General features: G+C 41.4%; 1 protein-coding gene across 3 annotated transcripts in view; it reads left to right on the plus strand.

Moving 5' to 3' along the window:
* The first annotated feature begins 13,829 nt into the window (after window positions 1–13,829).
* cacna2d3a (calcium channel, voltage-dependent, alpha 2/delta subunit 3a) overlaps window positions 13,830–18,620 on the plus strand; it is a 112,006-nt gene continuing 107,215 nt past the window's right edge. For all 3 annotated transcript variants that reach the window (XM_018668110.2, XM_018668111.2, XM_018668112.2), the window contains exons 1-2: window positions 13,830–14,027; window positions 14,343–14,424. In XM_018668110.2, the coding sequence (XP_018523626.1) occupies window positions 13,903–14,027; window positions 14,343–14,424 (207 nt within the window). In that variant the 5' untranslated portion in view covers window positions 13,830–13,902. The remainder of the gene's footprint in view (window positions 14,028–14,342; window positions 14,425–18,620) is intronic.

An 18,620-nucleotide genomic window follows, 5' to 3' on the forward strand; every position in this document is an offset into this window, starting at 1 on the left:
TGGGTGTTGCAGCAAATGTTGATAGTTTCCTCTTGGTGTTCTTGGTGTCTGAGGTGTGTGGATGTGGCTGGGGTCTTCCCAAAGATGAAGAATACACCTACAGGTAACTCCAAAGTTTTCATATTTACACGCAGTATTTTATTTAAGCTGCAGTGTGATACATCTACCCAGTATGGAAAACACAAGCGTATATGTTTCTCTTGGACAACTCCAGTCTTGTTTTTTACATTTACATTACAAATGATTTCTTTCTTCCTCTTCTTTCTTAGATGCTGTGAGGGTGAAGCCTTGATTAAAACCTGGCTGTGCAACGCAAGAGATCAGGGTTGGGATTGGGAGGAGCAGAGGGCCCAAAAAGGGGACTGATAATGTTCTTCTAATGCTATGTTCTAATGTTGCGTTCTAATGTCATGTTCTAAAATCAGATCCTGTTATATGGTTTTTATTATTTTCATTATTCCATTCATTCAACATGCAGTTTTATAATCATTTTTTTTCTTCTGGATCTCAATAAATGTAAGTGTTTGAAATGACTCTACCACTACTTTTAACATGTGCAATTACTCTGCCTAAGTGTTTACCCAGAAAATATGGCCTTTTAGGAGTTAGTTGATTAACCGAAACAGTAAGCATAGTCGACACCTTTTTTTTTTTTTTTTTAAAGAATCAACTTATTTTTATTTGACTAACTTTTATTTGGTTGGGGTGGGAGGAGATTTATGTTTTACTTCACAGAGATGTGTTTATGGTTCTGTTTCTGTTTAAGTGTGCATCTTCTGTCTGTGGTGCAAGCAAAACACTGGAACAGACATCTGCAATAAGAAGAAGCAGATTGGGCTTTTAAATGAGCTGCTGCTGATGTTAGCTCAGGTTGTGGCTAGATGCTTAGCTTGTTTTTAGGTTAGGATTCCTTCAGTGTTCATCCCAGCAAACATGCCCGTGCGGGCCCACTGTGGGTAGTTGTGGGTTTACTATGGGGCAGTGTGGGCAGGGCAAAACCCACACTAATCTCATGTGGGCTCCATGTGGGTTTGCCCATGTTCAGGATGAATTCTTGAGGACATGAAGCATTTAAAATGTGCTTTTCTGTGTGTTTGCAAGCAAGAGGAAAAGAGAAAAAAATGGTTTGCAAGTTTTGCAAAAGTCATTTATTGTTTTCTGTCTAATAACCCCCTACTCCTGACTCTTCAGATCCTCACCACTTCTGTGAGGCATTTGCTGATCCAGGTCCTGGTAACATGTGAGATTCAAGCCTTCACACTCTGCACCATAAGTCACCAGTCCCATTCACACCTGGATCATCTCTCGGTCTGCTTTTAAATGTTCATTTTGGGTGTTAGATGTCAAAACATCACCTGGTAAGATTCAAACCTGTGACCTCTGCATTTCCAAGCAAGTGGCTCAGCAGCCTGCACTATTAGACCTGACACTTAATGTTGTTCTCTAAGTGGGTTGATCAGATTCACCACAGATGTGGTCAGACAACGATTAAGACTATAATCATGCTTTATTGTGAAGATTGTGATTCTTCATTAAACACCCTTGCCATGGCGGAGGAGACAAACAGAGAAAGTTGTCTGCTGAAAATGTTTTAATGTCCGGCCATCCGGCCAACAGCCGGCGCTAGCGGAAAACACTGTGGATTTGTTGTACTTAAACGCTCATGTAACAGCAAACGACAGAAACAAATAACTTCTTTATTGACTTAAATGATTTCAGACGATATGTTTCCTCTTTGCGTTGTCGGAGGAGTGGAGCTGTCAAAGGCTCGTGGAACTCGAATACACCTTGCCTTCATGGAAGACCATTACCGACCAGAGTGTGAAAAAGTACAATGAGGCAGCTACAGCTCTAATAAAGAACTTGACGGAAGCCAACAAAGTAGCAATAACAACCGCTGCATGAACAGCTCTCACATCGGAGTTTTATGTCACTGTCACCTGTCGTTACATGGACGGTGACCGGAACATCACCGCTAGTCTGAGGTGCGTTGATGATGAGCGGGGCTTTGGAGGTAAAGTTAGTGCATCTGTACACTACACTGCAAAAAACATGACTCGACAACATATTATTATTTTGGTTTGAGTGGAGGGCACGTCTTAATGATGACATCACGGCTAATCGACTTAAATTTCCTTGATTAATCGACTTCAAAAAGTAATCAAAATGCCCATCCTTAGTGCCTACAGTGTTCACTTTAGCAAACCTGTGGGCAGCCCACTGTGGACGCCATCACCAGCATGAATTGTGGGGCAAATGTGTGGCCAGCCCTAATGCGCCTGCCCCACATGGGTCACCTGCCACCTGATGGGCAATTAGGGGCCCACACTTTGGGCTGTCCAACTTGGGGCCCTAAATAGACGACAGGACTACAGTGCTTGCTTGCTAACGTCTGCTCCATTTGTTACATGAGCATGGCCAGAATGGGGTATCTGGGAGCAAAAATTAGTTGTAGGGTGCCTACTGACACCTACTATACCTGGCAGATTCTTTATTTCCCCAGACACTCAGAAACCAACCAGCTTAAATGATACGTTGATTTCAAGTATTGTTTTATTGTTTTTGACTGTTGGTCAGACAAATTTGGGCTTTAGGAAGTAATGATTTTACTGTTTTATGACTTTTTACATACTGAACAATTAAAGACAATAGTTGTTATGCATGTTAATAATGAAGGCAATCATGGGTTGCAGCCTTCAGCCCCTCTGTGATGGAAAAATACAATCTTGCCTGTGGTTTCTTGCTGTCAATAACCCAAATAACCTAAACACCCCTGCTGTTAATCATTAATGGTAACGACTAATGGAGTAGGCCTACATTTTCCAGGTACTATGCACATTACTGCCTTTAATGTATAGTAGTAATGAGGGAAACAACACTTTCTGAAACATTGAATCATTCTTGTGTTGAAAATGGTTCACTGTGTCAATACATTTGATACAGGAACAATGCTGTCATCTGCTGGTGGATTGCAGTTCCTTGAATGACTATTGCGTGCATTGAGCATGCACTTTTACAATATGTCCACTAGAGGTCAGGATAACAATGCAATCAGTAATGTGCAGAGAACTGTGCATCCTGTATCACCAGACACTTGTGAATGTACATTGCTCCAAGGTTAGAAAGCAGATACAGTAGGGCAGTGTTGAGAGTTTTTACAGAAAGATTCTGAGTAGTATTTCCTTTACATAAAGTTTTATATAAAATGGAAGTTTTGTCAGCTGCATAATGAACAATTGTGTGTCTGTAAGATGGATATGGTGTTGTACACAGAGGCCATATGGTGGCTGAGAGACCTGTCGTGTAGCTTTTCAAAAGACAACAGCAATTGTCCTTTAAAGACTCAGTAATTCATTTTTTGAACATATACATTTGGGCTACATGCTCAGACATAATTGAAGAGTTTCATTTAATGGTGAAAAAAATCAACATTTTGTTTGTTTCTCAACTAGTCATGACTGAAAATGTTGTTTTGCTCTCCATGTGCCTCACATTTGGGTCTGAACTTAGAAAGTGTTGCTTCATGTAACATACTCTAGATGTCAGTGTTTGCTTGTGCTTGCGTGAGTTTTTGTTGGCAACCTTTGGATATGTTGAAACTCCCAATAACTGAATTATAAAACATTAAGATTTGAACCTTCTGTGACCTATTACAAAAGCCAAAGTAAAGACAGGATTCAAAAGGTCTTTATCAGCTGCAGAGAGTACCATGGTATGAATAAGTTGTAATGTAACTTAAACACCATATCATGTTGAACAGCAGTAGCTTGCAACATAAGAGCACTGAAGCTTCATATCAAATTGAACGGATAATGTGCAAAAATATTAAAGAGGTAAAGAAGATTCAACAAAAGCTTTGAACATCAGGGGCAAAGATTGTTTGTGTTGACAGTGAAGCCAGAGACTTTTATTTGACCAAACTTCCCTCAGTGATCCATAATTTCCCTCCTTCTCTGAGACATGAACAGAGGAGTCATGTTTAGTGTTTGTTGTTAATCTCTCCCTGTGCAGAACTCTAGAGCGAGGATCCTCAGAGTGCTCAAAGCTGGGGATTCGGACTTTGTGGCCGCAGCCTGTGTGGAGACAGATAGGCCTGCCTGTTTTATATGTAAAGCTGCCAGCCAGAAAGCATAGGCCCGCGGGGTACTCCGCACAACTCCTTTGTTGCAGCCAAACTGTGGCGGGGTCCCACTGTCTAAGCTGCTTTGCATTCTGGGTGCACAAGAGATGGGAAGGACACTAAGGATGGTAGGTGGGTAAAGTTGGACCTTTTTGGGAAATCAATGTTCACACGCTTTTTACACAGCCTGGATGGGGCCTGGATGGCAGCATCCTATTTTAAATAAGACTGGCAGAAGACAAGCCCACAATCCTCTTCCCCCTCTTTTATTCCTCAACCTTTTAAGTTCCTCTATTTTTCTTTTTATATTCCTTGTTTGGTGTGTCTACCCTGGTAAATAGTTAGAGATAATACTGCCCAGCCTTTCGGTGCCCGGGATCATTCTGCACTGTCAATCACTGATTTGGCCCAATGGGGCACTTTGATGTGTGTTAGGACTCGGTGAGTTGACTATTAATTGAACATCACAGTTGAGCCAATCACAGGCTCCGAGTTCCTCATCCTCTATCAGCACAGCCGCAGTGAATGGCCTCATTTTAGCCTCTTGGGCATGTTATCATTGCAAATGAGTTGGTTATCAACAAGACAGCCTAGACTATGGGGCTTAAACAAATAAACAGTCCAAGGGTGGATCAGAGGAGTTCCACTATGTGCTGCTCTACAGTAGCTCAGTAATTTTGCTGGGTTTCCTTTTGAATTTATGTATTTTGTTTTGGTTTTTGGGTACAGATTGGGTGCTGTAGAGATAAATATTTGATATTATAAAAGCCTGAAAATAGGTTGACAGTTGTTCCAAGTGGTTGGTTTGCATTTTCAAATCTTAAAAAACAATGATAAACTGTAAAGTAATGACTGAAAATATACAGTGTTCAGTTCACTTGATTTGCAGCTGTGTAACACAGCGTTGCCAAACCCACACAGAGAAGGTGGCCTGCAAGAGGGAGGTGGGCTGTCTGGTTCTGTTCAGTCTCACTGTAATTTCCTGTAACATGGGGCATGGCTCTGGTTCTCTTGGCAAACAGTTTGCCTTTGAAGAATGATTTGAAAATATACATTTTAATAAGGTGCAGTGAGGCACAGCCAACGAGACACAAGAAGGAGATAAAAAGCAGATTGCATATCTGAAATAAGCTGATGATGGGAGGAGGAGAATAAAGGAGAGACAGAGAATAATGGGGGGGAAGGAGTAGACTTGTAACAGCAAGGTGTTTTTTCTTTAATTGAAGTGGCTGGGGAATGCAAAATGGAATGGGACGCTTTGGGCAAATCAATTGTGAACATGTTGTGAATGTAGAGCACTTTAGAGCCATTTTTAATCTGCTACACAAAATAATGCAAATATCACAGACGTCTTCTCAGGCTGCCTGTTATTTCTCCACATAATGAAGCCACCTCTCCCATCAAGTCTTTTCTTTCAGGCAATCAGACAGCTGCTTGAGTCATTTCAGAGTCGTTTGTTTGAAGATGGAAAGGAAAATTGACAAGTTTACTTCCCTAATACAAAAGTCAAGCTATCCACACAATTTGTGCATTGGATTTTTTTTTTTTTTTTACTTTATTATTGGTGGACATTCCTCAGCCCTCCGTCACCCCTCTCTGTCTCATTTTTCACTCATCTCTTGTTTCTATACTCTCTCTTTCCTAGTCTTCTATTTTTAGGCAGAGTGCCTTTAATTATGCATGTTGTCATAGTGCTTTTAGTATTACTGTCGTTTATGAAGATGGGTATATCTCTCTCACACTCAGTGCAGTCCCTGCTTTCAGTTTGTTTACCTGGCTCTTGCTTTGCGTCTGAACACAACTCTAGTGTGAGGACACATTGCTAAATGTAAGATATGAGATGCTTTGGCCCTCAGGAGACCAGCAGCGCAGACATGGCAGTGTGGAAAAGAGGGAAAAGGAGTCAGACTGGATAGATTATCATGCATGCATACCTGCATACATACAGACGCACATTATTTTTAGACAGTAACACACTGACATCCATATGACCTCTTGTCAGACCAGATGTGATCTTTGATAGTTAATTATTAAAAAATGAGTCAGAAACATTATTGGATGTGCATCAGATTGATTCCTAATTGCAGTTTTTAATGATAAGAAAAACAGAAGAGGAAAATTCAGGCAAAAATATGTGTGAAACAATTTTATGTGGTTATAGTGTGCACCATGAGATAACCAAGAAGTCGGGCCAGGCTCTTGCATTTCCTCGCAACCTGTAAAGTGTGGAGAGCCACGCTGATTTGTCACCAGGATGACACCCGCTGATTTCTAACAAGACACACTCTTAAACACCAGATTATATGGCCCAACAAATCTTCCTTGTTCTTTGCCTCTGTCATACTGTGCTCCGGTTGCTTTCAATTTACTGGTCTCTTTCTTTAGCACTGTCTTCTTTCTCTCATTCATGCTTTAACCTCTTAAAAGCTGATGGCTTCCTCCTCATCTTTTCCACTCTCTCTCTCCCTGTGTCTTCCTTTCACCTGTGTTCTATCGTTTTTTCATTTCCCTATATGTCCCTGTTGCACTCCTCCCTTTTCCTCATTAAACTCTATCCACCCTCTTTCTCGTCTGCTTCTTTCATCTCCTCTCTGACCATCTCCGCCCCTCCTCGCCCAGGCGCTCCATTGTTTTGATATATGACCTAATTACTTGGCTAATTGAGGTTCTTGTAGCTGCCACACAGTTTGGCGGTGGGGAAGTATATCTTGTTGCCTTTACAATGTATATGAAGGTCATGGTCAGCGTGACTGTTTGCCAAACATCCTCTCTTTCTGCTCAGTGTGGGTCACAGGCAAAGGTACAATTACAGCCTGAACACACAAGTGAATGAGTTTTGAATCACTGCACATAGATTATCGAGAGTCGTAGTTTGTCTTCGTTTCATGATGTTCTTTGTTAACTGCTGTATAGCGGGGTCACCAATATTACAGTTCCCTTTGTCATTATGGGACTTGCACTCCTCCATCAGCTCATTTCTCTTTCATAAGTGGCTCAATGTTCTGATTCTTATCTCTGAGCAAAGGAAATGACTAGTGCGTAATTGCTTTTAAACACAATTATGTTCACTAATATGCATTGCATTCTGTAGATTTTTTCAATGACAAATTAATTTTTGGTGTCCTTCAAGAAAGCCTGAAGCACTCGTCTCACCCTCCTCTCCTTCTTTTGCTTTCTTCTCCTCTTCATTCCCCACTCTTTTCTTTTCTTCTGCTGAACAAGCTGTTTCTTTCTTTCACTATTGACTGCTTGTCAGAAGATACCAGATGCAGGACTGTGCAGGACTGCATCTCCTCCCTAGCTGTCTGCTGTACAGGAACTTGTCTTTACTCTCACTTACTTGCCGGTTCATTTAATCAGCACAGCCACAGTGCATTGATCTTGGAAGAATTTGTCAAATATGTAATGATGCAAACATCTGAGAAAGGTCCAAATGTTGTTAAAGGTGTGACCCTTGTTGGAATGTATGAAATGTAGTATTCAGTATCCATTCATCCATTTTTCAGGTTAGCATATCTTTTTATTATATTACCAGTTTCTGTATTTTTTTTTTTTTTTTTTTTTACACCTTTACAGTCTATTTTACAGACTATTTTTGACCTGCTGTTTCTTCCACAGCTACAGAGCTTAAAGAAACCATGCAGGATATAAGTGTTTTATGAAAAGGCTTATGATCCCAAACCATTTGGTTCTTTAGCAGAAACTGGTTTGACTGAGCAATACTTGTTCAATAAAGTTCACCAAAGTTCAAACATAAAACAGTAAAAAAACATAATTAATTTTTGATTTAAATGTCTAAATTATTTACAAAAAACTGAATGGAATTGGGGACTTATAATTTGCTTCTTAAGGCTTTGGGGCCCTAAGCAGCTGCTAACTGTATCCTGCTTTTGCCTCCGGCCAGCTATGCGGATATTCTCAGGTGAAAAACTGGGAGAAAAAAAATGGGAACATTTGCCACAATAGATAGTCTCTTGCACCATTTATACTAGGAGGGTTTTCTGAACTTTTACCACTCAGTATCTTTCATCTTACAAACTAAAATGTATGTTATATGCATTTATATTGTACCTATTTTATTCTGGATTAGGTTGTTATACATCTCTAATGTTAAAGGTTTCAGATTTCATGTAATAAATAATGAGCACCTAAATGTGACTGAATGGCACTCCATTGGGAAAATCTCTCTCACTTTTTCTAAATGTGTTAAAATGGCATTTAAACATCCTCAGACATTTTCTAAAGAAGTCAGTCTGAAAAATTAGGCTACCTTTCACAGGCACCGGAGAAATCTCTTACGAATCTAAGCAATCTTTGAGCATAAGCTTTTCATTTATCATCTATTCAACCCAGTGTACTGCATGTTGACAGCCACTGTTGAAGAGGATTTCTCCCAAAAACCTCAGTTCGCCTTCCGTCTGCTTTAATGTTCCTTTTCAAATAACTTACTTGTACAAGCACAGTCAGCCTTTGCCAACATTAGAGATCAAATGTTTAATTCAAGGACACTTTTCCAGTAAAGGAGGAAAGCCCAGTAATCATTCATTTTCCCCGTTCTGACTTCACAGGTGCCACATTAGGCAGAGGCTCACCTCTTCCCAGGTTGAAGCTGCCACCACCCCCTGCTGTTCATCGTGGCAAGCTCGCCGCACTTTGTCCTTGTTTTTTTGGAGCCCATGAATCTTGCATGCGGTGGATATTTTGATCCGTGACAGTGCATATTCCGCAGGCAGCCATGTTCCGTCTCATCAAATACAGTCGTGTGTTTCTGTGCCAGTGCTGATGGAGGAAATGTCTTTGGCATCTCATTATTAATTGAATTAAGCGAGGTATTTCTGGAGCAAGGTGAGTTCTGAGCCTGGTAACAAAGAATTATTTATGGCGTGCTTTGAAATTCACAGCCACTAATGGGACTGAGCCCATCACTGTCCACACGGATGAGAACATCGATGCTCACCGACAGACACAATCTGCTGCCTGCTGCCTTCTAGTGTAAATACAAACCAGCCTGGACGGAGATGCTTTGGCTCTGCAATGGCCTCATCCCTTGATTTAACACTTAAAGCCATTTGCTTTAGACCTGTAGGATGGAACGTACATATATACAAACATGGAACAATGGTTGTTATAAGGTTATGATGACCCTAGACTTTTATTATCATCAGAGCACTATTCATGCTTTTCTCACTCATACCTGTCGCTCTGATGCTAAAACTGTATAAAATTATGAAAATCAATGTCAGGGCATAAGATTGTTGACTGTTATCTAAGAGAAAATGTGATTTAAAAAAAAGTAAGTTCATACAGTATGTGCTGCAAGTGAAGCTCAATGAAGCATCAGCATATGTAGTTCAATCATGCCAATATGCCTTCCCTTCTCAGCTGATCTTTTATTCTGTAGTGGTATGCAGAATTGACCTTGGTGCTAATGAGCTGCTAGGGAAGCAGAATATCTGGTAGCCCTGAGGTCAAACTGGGGACAACAGAATAGGAAACATGGATGGGTATAGTGCTGAAGCTCCCATGTAGTTTGTACAACACGCTTTTTGAGATGTTTGAGACATCCTGGCTTTGTAGATGTTATCAGCACAGACAGAACATGTAGTAGCTGCAAAGTGCATGTGAAATACATCTCCTGTGCACACAGCAACAATATAAAAATGACAAATACACTTCCATGGCTTCTTGCTTATTTGATTTGGCATATTTGCAACATGTTGTGGTGAGGCATCTGGGGACTATTCAAAAGTTGTTCAAAAAATAGTTGAACTAGGTTAAAACATTGAGCTAAAAAACAGCCCTGTGCTAAAATCACTTTTAATGAAATTTTATCGCAGAAATAACTTCTAACATCACTTATAAGATTCAGGATTCAAGAGAACTTGTAAAGCTGTCTGTTTTGTACAGTCAGGGCATAGGGGGATGGAAGAGGAAGTAGTATTACTAAAGTCAGGATGTTTTTTATTTCTCCACTGTAATGTCAGGTACAGCCCAGTTACCACCAGCTTAGGTACACTCTGCTCTCCAATATCAGGTGTGATTACAGCATTCAGAACCAAGGGAATTGGGGGGGGGGCAAAAAATCACATTATTTTCTTTGTCCTCTAATAGTTTCAGCTCACCACATTAATGACCTCATCCCCCGTGGCGACTGCATGCTGTGCATCGGTTTCAAGGTTGATGATACTGTGTTCAGCTGTGGTCAGCTCCTAGCTAGTCACTAGATTTGATATTTTTTATATCAATAGTACAATGTTCTTCTCTCTCCAAAACCAGCTGTCTCTTTTGGGCCATGGATAGAAGCTATTATAACAACAAAAATGGGAATCATGAGGGACTAATGGGGTAGTGTGTGCGGGGTGCTGTGGAACATGAGTGGGATGTTATGTGAGACAGAAAGAAACAAGTACGGAGTAGATAAGGATTTTTTTGTTGAATAATCTTATTATCATCTGACTTTTGTTTACTTTGGAGCTGTTTCAGCATGCACATGCACATACACATGTTATTCGCTCAACCTCAGAAAATGCGATTGAGGTTGTTCTCAAAAAATGCAGCCAGATAAAGTACAGATGAGGCCAGTCCAATGCAGATGCTTATTGAAAGTCACCACTCACACTTAGACCCTACCCAGACCTTGTGTGTGAAAGCTCTGTAATACTCAGCATGATGAATAATTGTGTCATTGACAGAAGATGAGGATCCTCTAGTCCTGATCTTGAGGACCTCTTTGAACTAAACTGCTCGTGTATTTTTCTTTATTCCAAATGTCATGTTGGTTTTTACTTGTCCATTCACTCCACTTACTGGACCTGCTATTATTTAGACCACATTGTACTGTCAAGTGAAATGGCCCTCCTCTGCTCAGTGATATTCCCATACACAATAACACTTCGCACTCAGGTCTCAGGGGAGCTTTTAGCCTTGTAGATAAAACTCCTATTCAGTCCAACTACCATAGCCGATATATATATATGTGTGTGTGTGTGTGTGTGTGTGTGTATATATATATATATATATATTTTTTTTTTTTGCAGGTTTTCAGGGAAAAAAAAACAGTGTCTTAAATGCTGTATGTCGTCTTCTTACCTCAGGAGACATGATGGTGAATTGGTCATTGACTTGGCAGTCCTCTCTTCGTACTGTCTGATGATGACTGTCATCAGATGATACCAGATGTACTATGAGCATGCTGAGGCAGAAACAGAGGGGAGAAGACAGGAAGGTAAATACCCCAAAAGGAGATGTCAATTGTCTGACTTGTCATTACTGTGCTGTGTCATTTTAACAATGTTTGACTATTTAAAACTTAAAACAGCAGTGTGCACATATTGTAACATTGCTGAGGATTTGTAGAACATTTTCATCATGAAATACTGGGATCAATCTGGTAAATAAATGGAAAGATACACCTTTTTATTCAAATTTGAAGCAGTATAGAGGTCAATATATCCTGACTTTTAAACTACAAAACCACTGGATCCTACATTTCCCATAATGCAATAGGATATTGTTATTTGTTGAACTCTCCATGCCTGGTAAATGCCCAAGTCTTTCAAACTCCATACTCCCAGTTTGTGGTACAGATTAATATTGTCCAAGCCCAAGACAAGATCAGAGACTTTTTTTTCTCAGACTCCTGAAATCTCTTTCTACAACCACAGAATTATATAATTACACAACTGTTTTTAGAGGCTGAATAGTACCTTCCCAGTGACAGGTAATCTGGTTGTCGTGTGTAAAATCCGCGAAGTGCCCCTTTAACTTAATTTTGTGATTTGAGCACCACTTCGCAAAACAGTTCTGTTGCACACAAGTGGCTCGAATTGAGTGACAAATTGTGTGTATTTCCTCATACTGTCATGTTATTACAATCGTGCCACCGACTGCTGGCTTCCACAGATAAAGTACGAGTCTCACAGGTAGACTGATTGGTAAACCAACCGTTAACAATTATCACTTAGTTTTACAACACAAATTTCATGTACTTTTATGGCCTGTCACTCTCAGACATAGGCTTCTTTCATTGAGTCTGCTTCATCGTATTTCCCATCCTCACACTGTGTTTGCACTGTTCCGGTGCGGGTTGACTTCATTATAGTCTCATCTTCATTATAGTCTCATTAGAACAGCCCATGCTTGTTGGTTTGGAAACCTGGGAGCTTTCCCAGTGACAACAGTGCACTGGCCACTGTAGGGAAAAGCAGTAAATATAACACGTGATAACTGTTATGCAGAAACCAGGTGCTAAAAAACTGGTGTTGATTAGCATTTTCTCACAACCTGAGTGCATTTTGATGTTGGATCTATGGGACTATAACTGGCTACTGGAAGTTTGGCTTTCTTCTACTTTAATTTGCTGAACCTATGCACATTTTCCAGAATATGATTACAAGTCTACAAGCCGACTGTGATGCTGACCTAACCTCTGTGTGCATTTGGTGTAAGACTCGTGTGAGAGGTCTGTACCAACTATAGCTGTGTTGCGGGGTTGACTAACCCAGACCAGCTGTTTCCCACTGATGTTTGACCCACATGTGTCAAAGGTGAGCTGTCTAGTGTGAAAAGGACGGGCCTGTAATCAACAGGGCACCCCTTCTGCAGCAGCAGAGATAGGCTCCTCAGTCAGTGTTGATCCCCTTCCAGTGCTTTGCCAGAATCCTCCCAGCTCTGTGTGAAATGCGATCCGTCACATGGGGTCCGTTTGCCTGGAGGCTCTCATCCTTTTTCACAACCCATATGCCCACACACTGCTAGTGCCACATCGCTGCTGCAAAGTGCATTTAATTGACATGCTTTTATTCAGCACAACTGACTTATCTTCTGGTCCTTCCACCAAGAGGCTGGACACCCCCACTTCCCTCTCTTTTGACACACACTTTCTTTTCTCTTCTCCCTCTCTGTCTTTCGTCAGCACTTTGGCAGTAATTCCCGCTTCAGTGAACTGGTCATACAGTGCATGACTTGATCTGACATGAAAGCTAAAGGCTAGCTATTATAGCCCTGTATTGGAGCCCATGAGTGGGGTGTGTGTGTGTGTGTGTGTGTGTGTGTGTGGGAGGGGGGGGTATGCCAGAAGTATGGCGTAATTCAGCAACAATATCAGCATCCTCAGTAGCCTATCCTCAGATTCTGAGAGGAAGGAGGAGAGAAATTGTGTGTGTGTGTGTGAGAGAGAGAGAGAGAGAGAGAGAGAGAGAGAGAGAAAAGGGGAGAGAGAAGAGGGAAGAGGAGTAGGCGTGCTCTTGTGCGCTGCATCGTTTGATGATCTCCCCGGTCCCCCCTACCCCCACCCCGCCCCCCTCCCACCAACTACCAACCACCACCACCACCCCTGAACCTCCACTCTCTCAGTGCTCTCAGTGGGTGAGGTCGGTTGAACAAAGCGACTAAGCGGACTTTCCCCTGCCGGAGGAGTCGAGCTCGACTTTCCGCCGGCCGCCAGCGGAGCCGCGTGCACCGCACCGGTCAGCGGGGCCACACCGCGGCACTTTGGATAACTCACACAGCTGAGGATCCCGCCGTTTGCCAAGGCGCATCGCTCGTCCCGCAACAAGAACAGACGAACACATTGCCATGCGCGATATAGAGAGTCAGCATAGGTGACTTTTGATCTCCTGTATTTTTTTTTTCCTTTTTCTTTTTCTTTCTTTTTTTTCATTTTTGGATTCTCAGGAGTAGGGTGGGTGGGTGGGGGGGGGGACACAAATCCACGGTGGCAGCATAAGCCTCCCCAAAAACTCGCGTTGTGCGCGTAGGGAGGGTAATTTTTTTTGCCCAAGATGCAGGTGGATCGGAGCTGTGTGGTTTCCAGTGCGTGGTGTGCGTGTCTGTTTTTACTTTTCTCAACTCTAAGCGCCAGGGTCACCGAGGTGGGAGGCACCCACCAAAGCATCCCTCCATCCGTGTAAGTAGACGCTCTTTTACGCAAAGGTGCCGCGCATCACTTGATTCTCCAAGTTACTAATCAGAACTTCATTTAAAAAAAATACCCCAGCTGTATGACTCTAAAAAGGATAGCATACTTGATCCAGTGATCTCTCTCTATATATATATTATCACACTGTAGGTATAAAATGTAAAATTAGCAGGGTTTAAATTAATGCTTCTGTAGAATCAAATGGAGTTTCATAAGTCAGCATATTTGCAGCTGTATTCTGTAGCTCATCTATTCATATATTTATTAACTATCTCAGATTTCTTGCTGCTCTGTGTGTTGCAGGGTGAAGCTGTGGGCTTCAGCTTTTGGTGGGGAGATGAAGTCCATCTCGGCAAAGTACTCTGGCTCCCAGCTGCTGCAGAAGGTGAGCTTCAGGTGTCACACTGAAAGCACCACCCTGAAACTGCAATACTCACTTATATTATTCACATACTCAGATTAACTGAATTTGCGCATGGTCTTCTTATGGTCAGTTTTACTCCTGATGCAAAATGTAGTGGAAAATATGAGGAGAGGAGAAGATATTCTCTTAAAAAAAAAGAGCTCTGCTGTCCTTGAAATATCTTACTTAAAAAACGTTTACACCATCCCAGTGTGTAAGGACACACAGGGACACACACTTTATCAGAGATTTTTTTTTTTGTAAAGCTGAAATCATGTTATTCTGTGGGAAACTGTTTATTTAAAAGCTTAAAGATACCTTTTTGAGAGACTTTTGAAATTGCTGCGTGGTTGTGAAAGACCAGCCAATGAAAGGAAATGACTTGCTGTTGAGTAATTTTTGAGTTGAGAGAAATGTCACTCTTCATCTCTTAAACTGCAGGACCTGTGCTTTTTAGCCACTTGAGAGCCAGTAATGCATGTCGACTAGGTAGGCACAGATTTAAAAGCTTATTCAGAACATGTGCCTTTTAAATGGCTGTCCACTTCTCAAGCACTCCGGCAGATGCATTCACGCACACACATGCACGGATACACTCTCAGGGAGGCACTATATTTTTTTGCTAAGCAGCTGAATGTGTTCCTCACATTTCTAACCTCTCTGTTCCCATTCCTCGTTGCACTTTTCTTTGTGGCATTAATGCAAGATTTGAGTGTGATGGCATGCAAATTTTCTTAATGGAGGGTCAGTAGATGAAGCATGAGTTAAAACTGGCTAATGGGTAGCCGGTGGATAAAGGGCCAAGCCGAAGCTAACCTCTCAGCGGGGCGGGCACGCACAATGTTGAGCTTGGGGCCAACAGTTCAGAGCGGCTCTTGGTGGATGCAGGGACCTGCTGTTGTGTGTGTGTCTGCTGTAGGGTGCCGCACAGGCCAAACACAGAGATCTGATGTAGCGCACGACCTGTGTCTGTCACTTACACATGTCCCCTATACACAAGTGCAACCGAACCACCACCACCACCACTACACACATAAATGTATGTACATGGCCACACACTCCATATTCACATGCACAGTCCCGTAGACACACGTTATGGCCCTATAGCATGGGATTTCATCAGCTCCTGATAAGGCAGAGTAGCGGTGTTATCTTCTTGACAGGATAAAAACTGTTTCCCCCCCTCTCATCTTTTTCTGCCTCCAAAAAGAAGATAACCCTCCCACAGAGTGACGACCTCTTTATGAAATGCAAATGAAGGCCGCAGGGTTAATTGAGCAAAGAAAAGACGGGAGACCTCTTTGTAGGAAAAGTGCATCTTTTCACACCAAAGCGTTACATTGCAAGTGTAGTGTTTATCCACTGAGCCGACTTACCGGATCGCACAGTGTCATCCTATGTGCAGGATATATAGATGCACACACGCATGCACTTGCAGGCTTTGGCAACATGTACACAGTACCCTGTATGCTGCTGGGCCTTATTATTGTGCGTCCGGTGCAGTCCAGTAGCTGAGAAGGGACCACAGTTCCCCTGAGGGAACATATGCTTTTAAATAGGCAGAAAGAATGCGGGATATACGCTGTTATACATAGAGAGGAGGATGGCACTGAAGAGAAAAGAGACCAAAGTGGGTGTGTGTGTGTGTGTGTGTTTGTGTTTGTGTTTGTGTTTGTGTGTTTCCCCTGGGCATGGGACAGATGGACTCAGTCTCTCTTCAGTTATCTCTCTGACCCTAGCGTAACAAAACTCCCTTGGAAATAACCCTACCTCTGCAAGAGTCACACACACACACACACACACACACACACACACACACACACACACGCACACAATTACAATTACTCTATGCATGTAACTTAACCTGAGTCATGCTACATATTTAACGACACACAGATACAAGGAATAGTAGTATAGTATATAGAGTAGTATATCATGACATGTTCTATTTTAAAAACAGTTTTTCCCATTACACTGAGACCTGACAAATTCTATAATGTGTAGAAAATATTCTAAAATATTCTTCAAAAGGAAAAAAGGTGGGAAGTGACATTTTAAAAGCTGTCTGATGATGATGTACAAATCAAATCAATGCGGTGCACAGCTGCCACAGAAGGCCAAAACATCATCAGGATTTATGCTTTGTTACATTTCTATACAGTTTTGAATGTCTCTGGCAGCTATTATGGCTCATGTTGTTACTTAGTGTTCCGAGTTAAAATGCTACAAATTGAATTTGATACTTCCTTTGTGTGAACTCTGCATTAATTTGATGCTTGATTTGACATCTTTAAGAAGAGAGATTCATAAAAAGTGCAAAAGTGTGGTTAATCATAATTAATAACACAAAAGCATGCATTGAATCACTTAATTCTTATTAATTGAGTGACAGTCCTAATCCAAGTGCATTACAAGCTTAATTTAATATTTTCATAGATAATTCATATAGATGCTTTCAGTAATTTCAGTCTAACATGTTTGTAGGATCTCCTTTTGAACAGATTTATGACTTGAAATGATAAATTGCTAATGTAAATATTTGGAAATAATTACTTATGTTCAAATAATGTGATTTGTTGTCATCAGAGACAGAGAATTTTAAATCTTTTTTTTTTAACCTTTCAGCCATACCACCCCTCCCCCTTTCCTCTCCTGTCCTGATCTGTCCTCCCTTCCCACGCCACAGCCCGCTTCCTGTATCCATCGGAAACAGCTCTTGTTTCAAGGTTATACCATTCAGGGCATGTGTGCATGTGTGTATGTGTGTGTGCGTGCATGCTCGTATGCGTATGTTCTTGCACAAGATGAGAAAACATGATCAATGACATTTTCAGTTTGTTACACAAATCAGATGTTAGCAGTATACTCAACACTTACTGTATGTACAAATACAAATGCATGCATATATATATATATATATATATATATATATATATATATAGTATACACTGTACATAGATACACTGTATAGTTGGACACACTCACACACCCAGACAAAGGACAGGAGACTTCTGTTTGAGGCACATTAAACATCTCCCACTGATAGTTAGAATTAGCTCTGTGTGTTTTACCCTCTTCACTTCTACTCTGTTGAAATCTTTAATTTCATGTATCATTGAGCAACCTGTCTATATGAGCCAGCCTGGATGTGATGGCTGTGTCTGTGTGTGTTTGTTTGTGTGTGTGTGAGTGTTGTTGGCTGGACTAGTTTTCACCTCACTGATGTTATGGCTTTCTGGAATCAAAGTAGTGGGACATTATGCCACGGTGAAATAACTTCAAGCCTCTTGGTAATGGAAGATACAAGACAAATGATCATTCTGTGGGATCGCCACCACAGCTGTCTGAAAGTTATCCGCGCACGTCTGCTTTCCTATTTTTAAAAGCATGAACTGTATCTGAGGGCGAGGAAAACGCAGCAGGTGTGTGTGTGTGTTTACAGTGTGTGTGTGTGTGTGTGTGTGTGTGTGTGTTAAGTTTGTATACCTACTTAAAGCATGCTCAATCACACATCCACACACTGTCTCTCTCGCACTCAGAGGCACATATTCTGAGCAAAAGAGCAGGGGATGATAGGAAGGTGTAATGATGTGTGACAAGGGGTACGCTAGAATCGATTTGCTTGGGCAAAGAGGAAGAGTGTGTGTGTGTGTGTGTGTGTGTGTGTGTGCATGTGCATGTGCATGTATGGTCTCAGAGTGTTGCCATACCATTTTCCTTTACTACCAAGGAGCTTAGGCTTAGGCCGACATGTCTAATGACAGTATTCCTAAAGAATGAGCGAAAGGAGACAGAGTGGAGCGGTTCCTCAAAAAGAAACAGTGGATGAAAAATATATATTGGTATTGAAGTCGTCCAGTGAAGTGAAGAGGCTTACAGAGAGACTGCACATGCTGGACTGATGGAGTATAGAGGGAAAGATTTAGGGAGACGAACTTAGATTTGTATCGACTGATGTGGCCACATCAAATTTTTGCTATGAAATATTTGTTATTTTGTGATTTTAAAGAAATGTGTGTCATCATCAGCTAACATATTGGGACTGGGTTAGACTGTAGTTATATACTACTCTACCTTAACAAGAATTAAAATGAAATGTACGTATGAAATGTATACATATTTGTCTGACTAAATGTTCATCTTGCAGTTGTCAGTATGTCCCGTAGTCCTCTTCTCAC

This window comes from Lates calcarifer, linkage group LG6 (assembly GCF_001640805.2).
Source record: "Lates calcarifer isolate ASB-BC8 linkage group LG6, TLL_Latcal_v3, whole genome shotgun sequence".
Classification (NCBI taxonomy): Eukaryota; Metazoa; Chordata; class Actinopteri; family Centropomidae; genus Lates; species Lates calcarifer.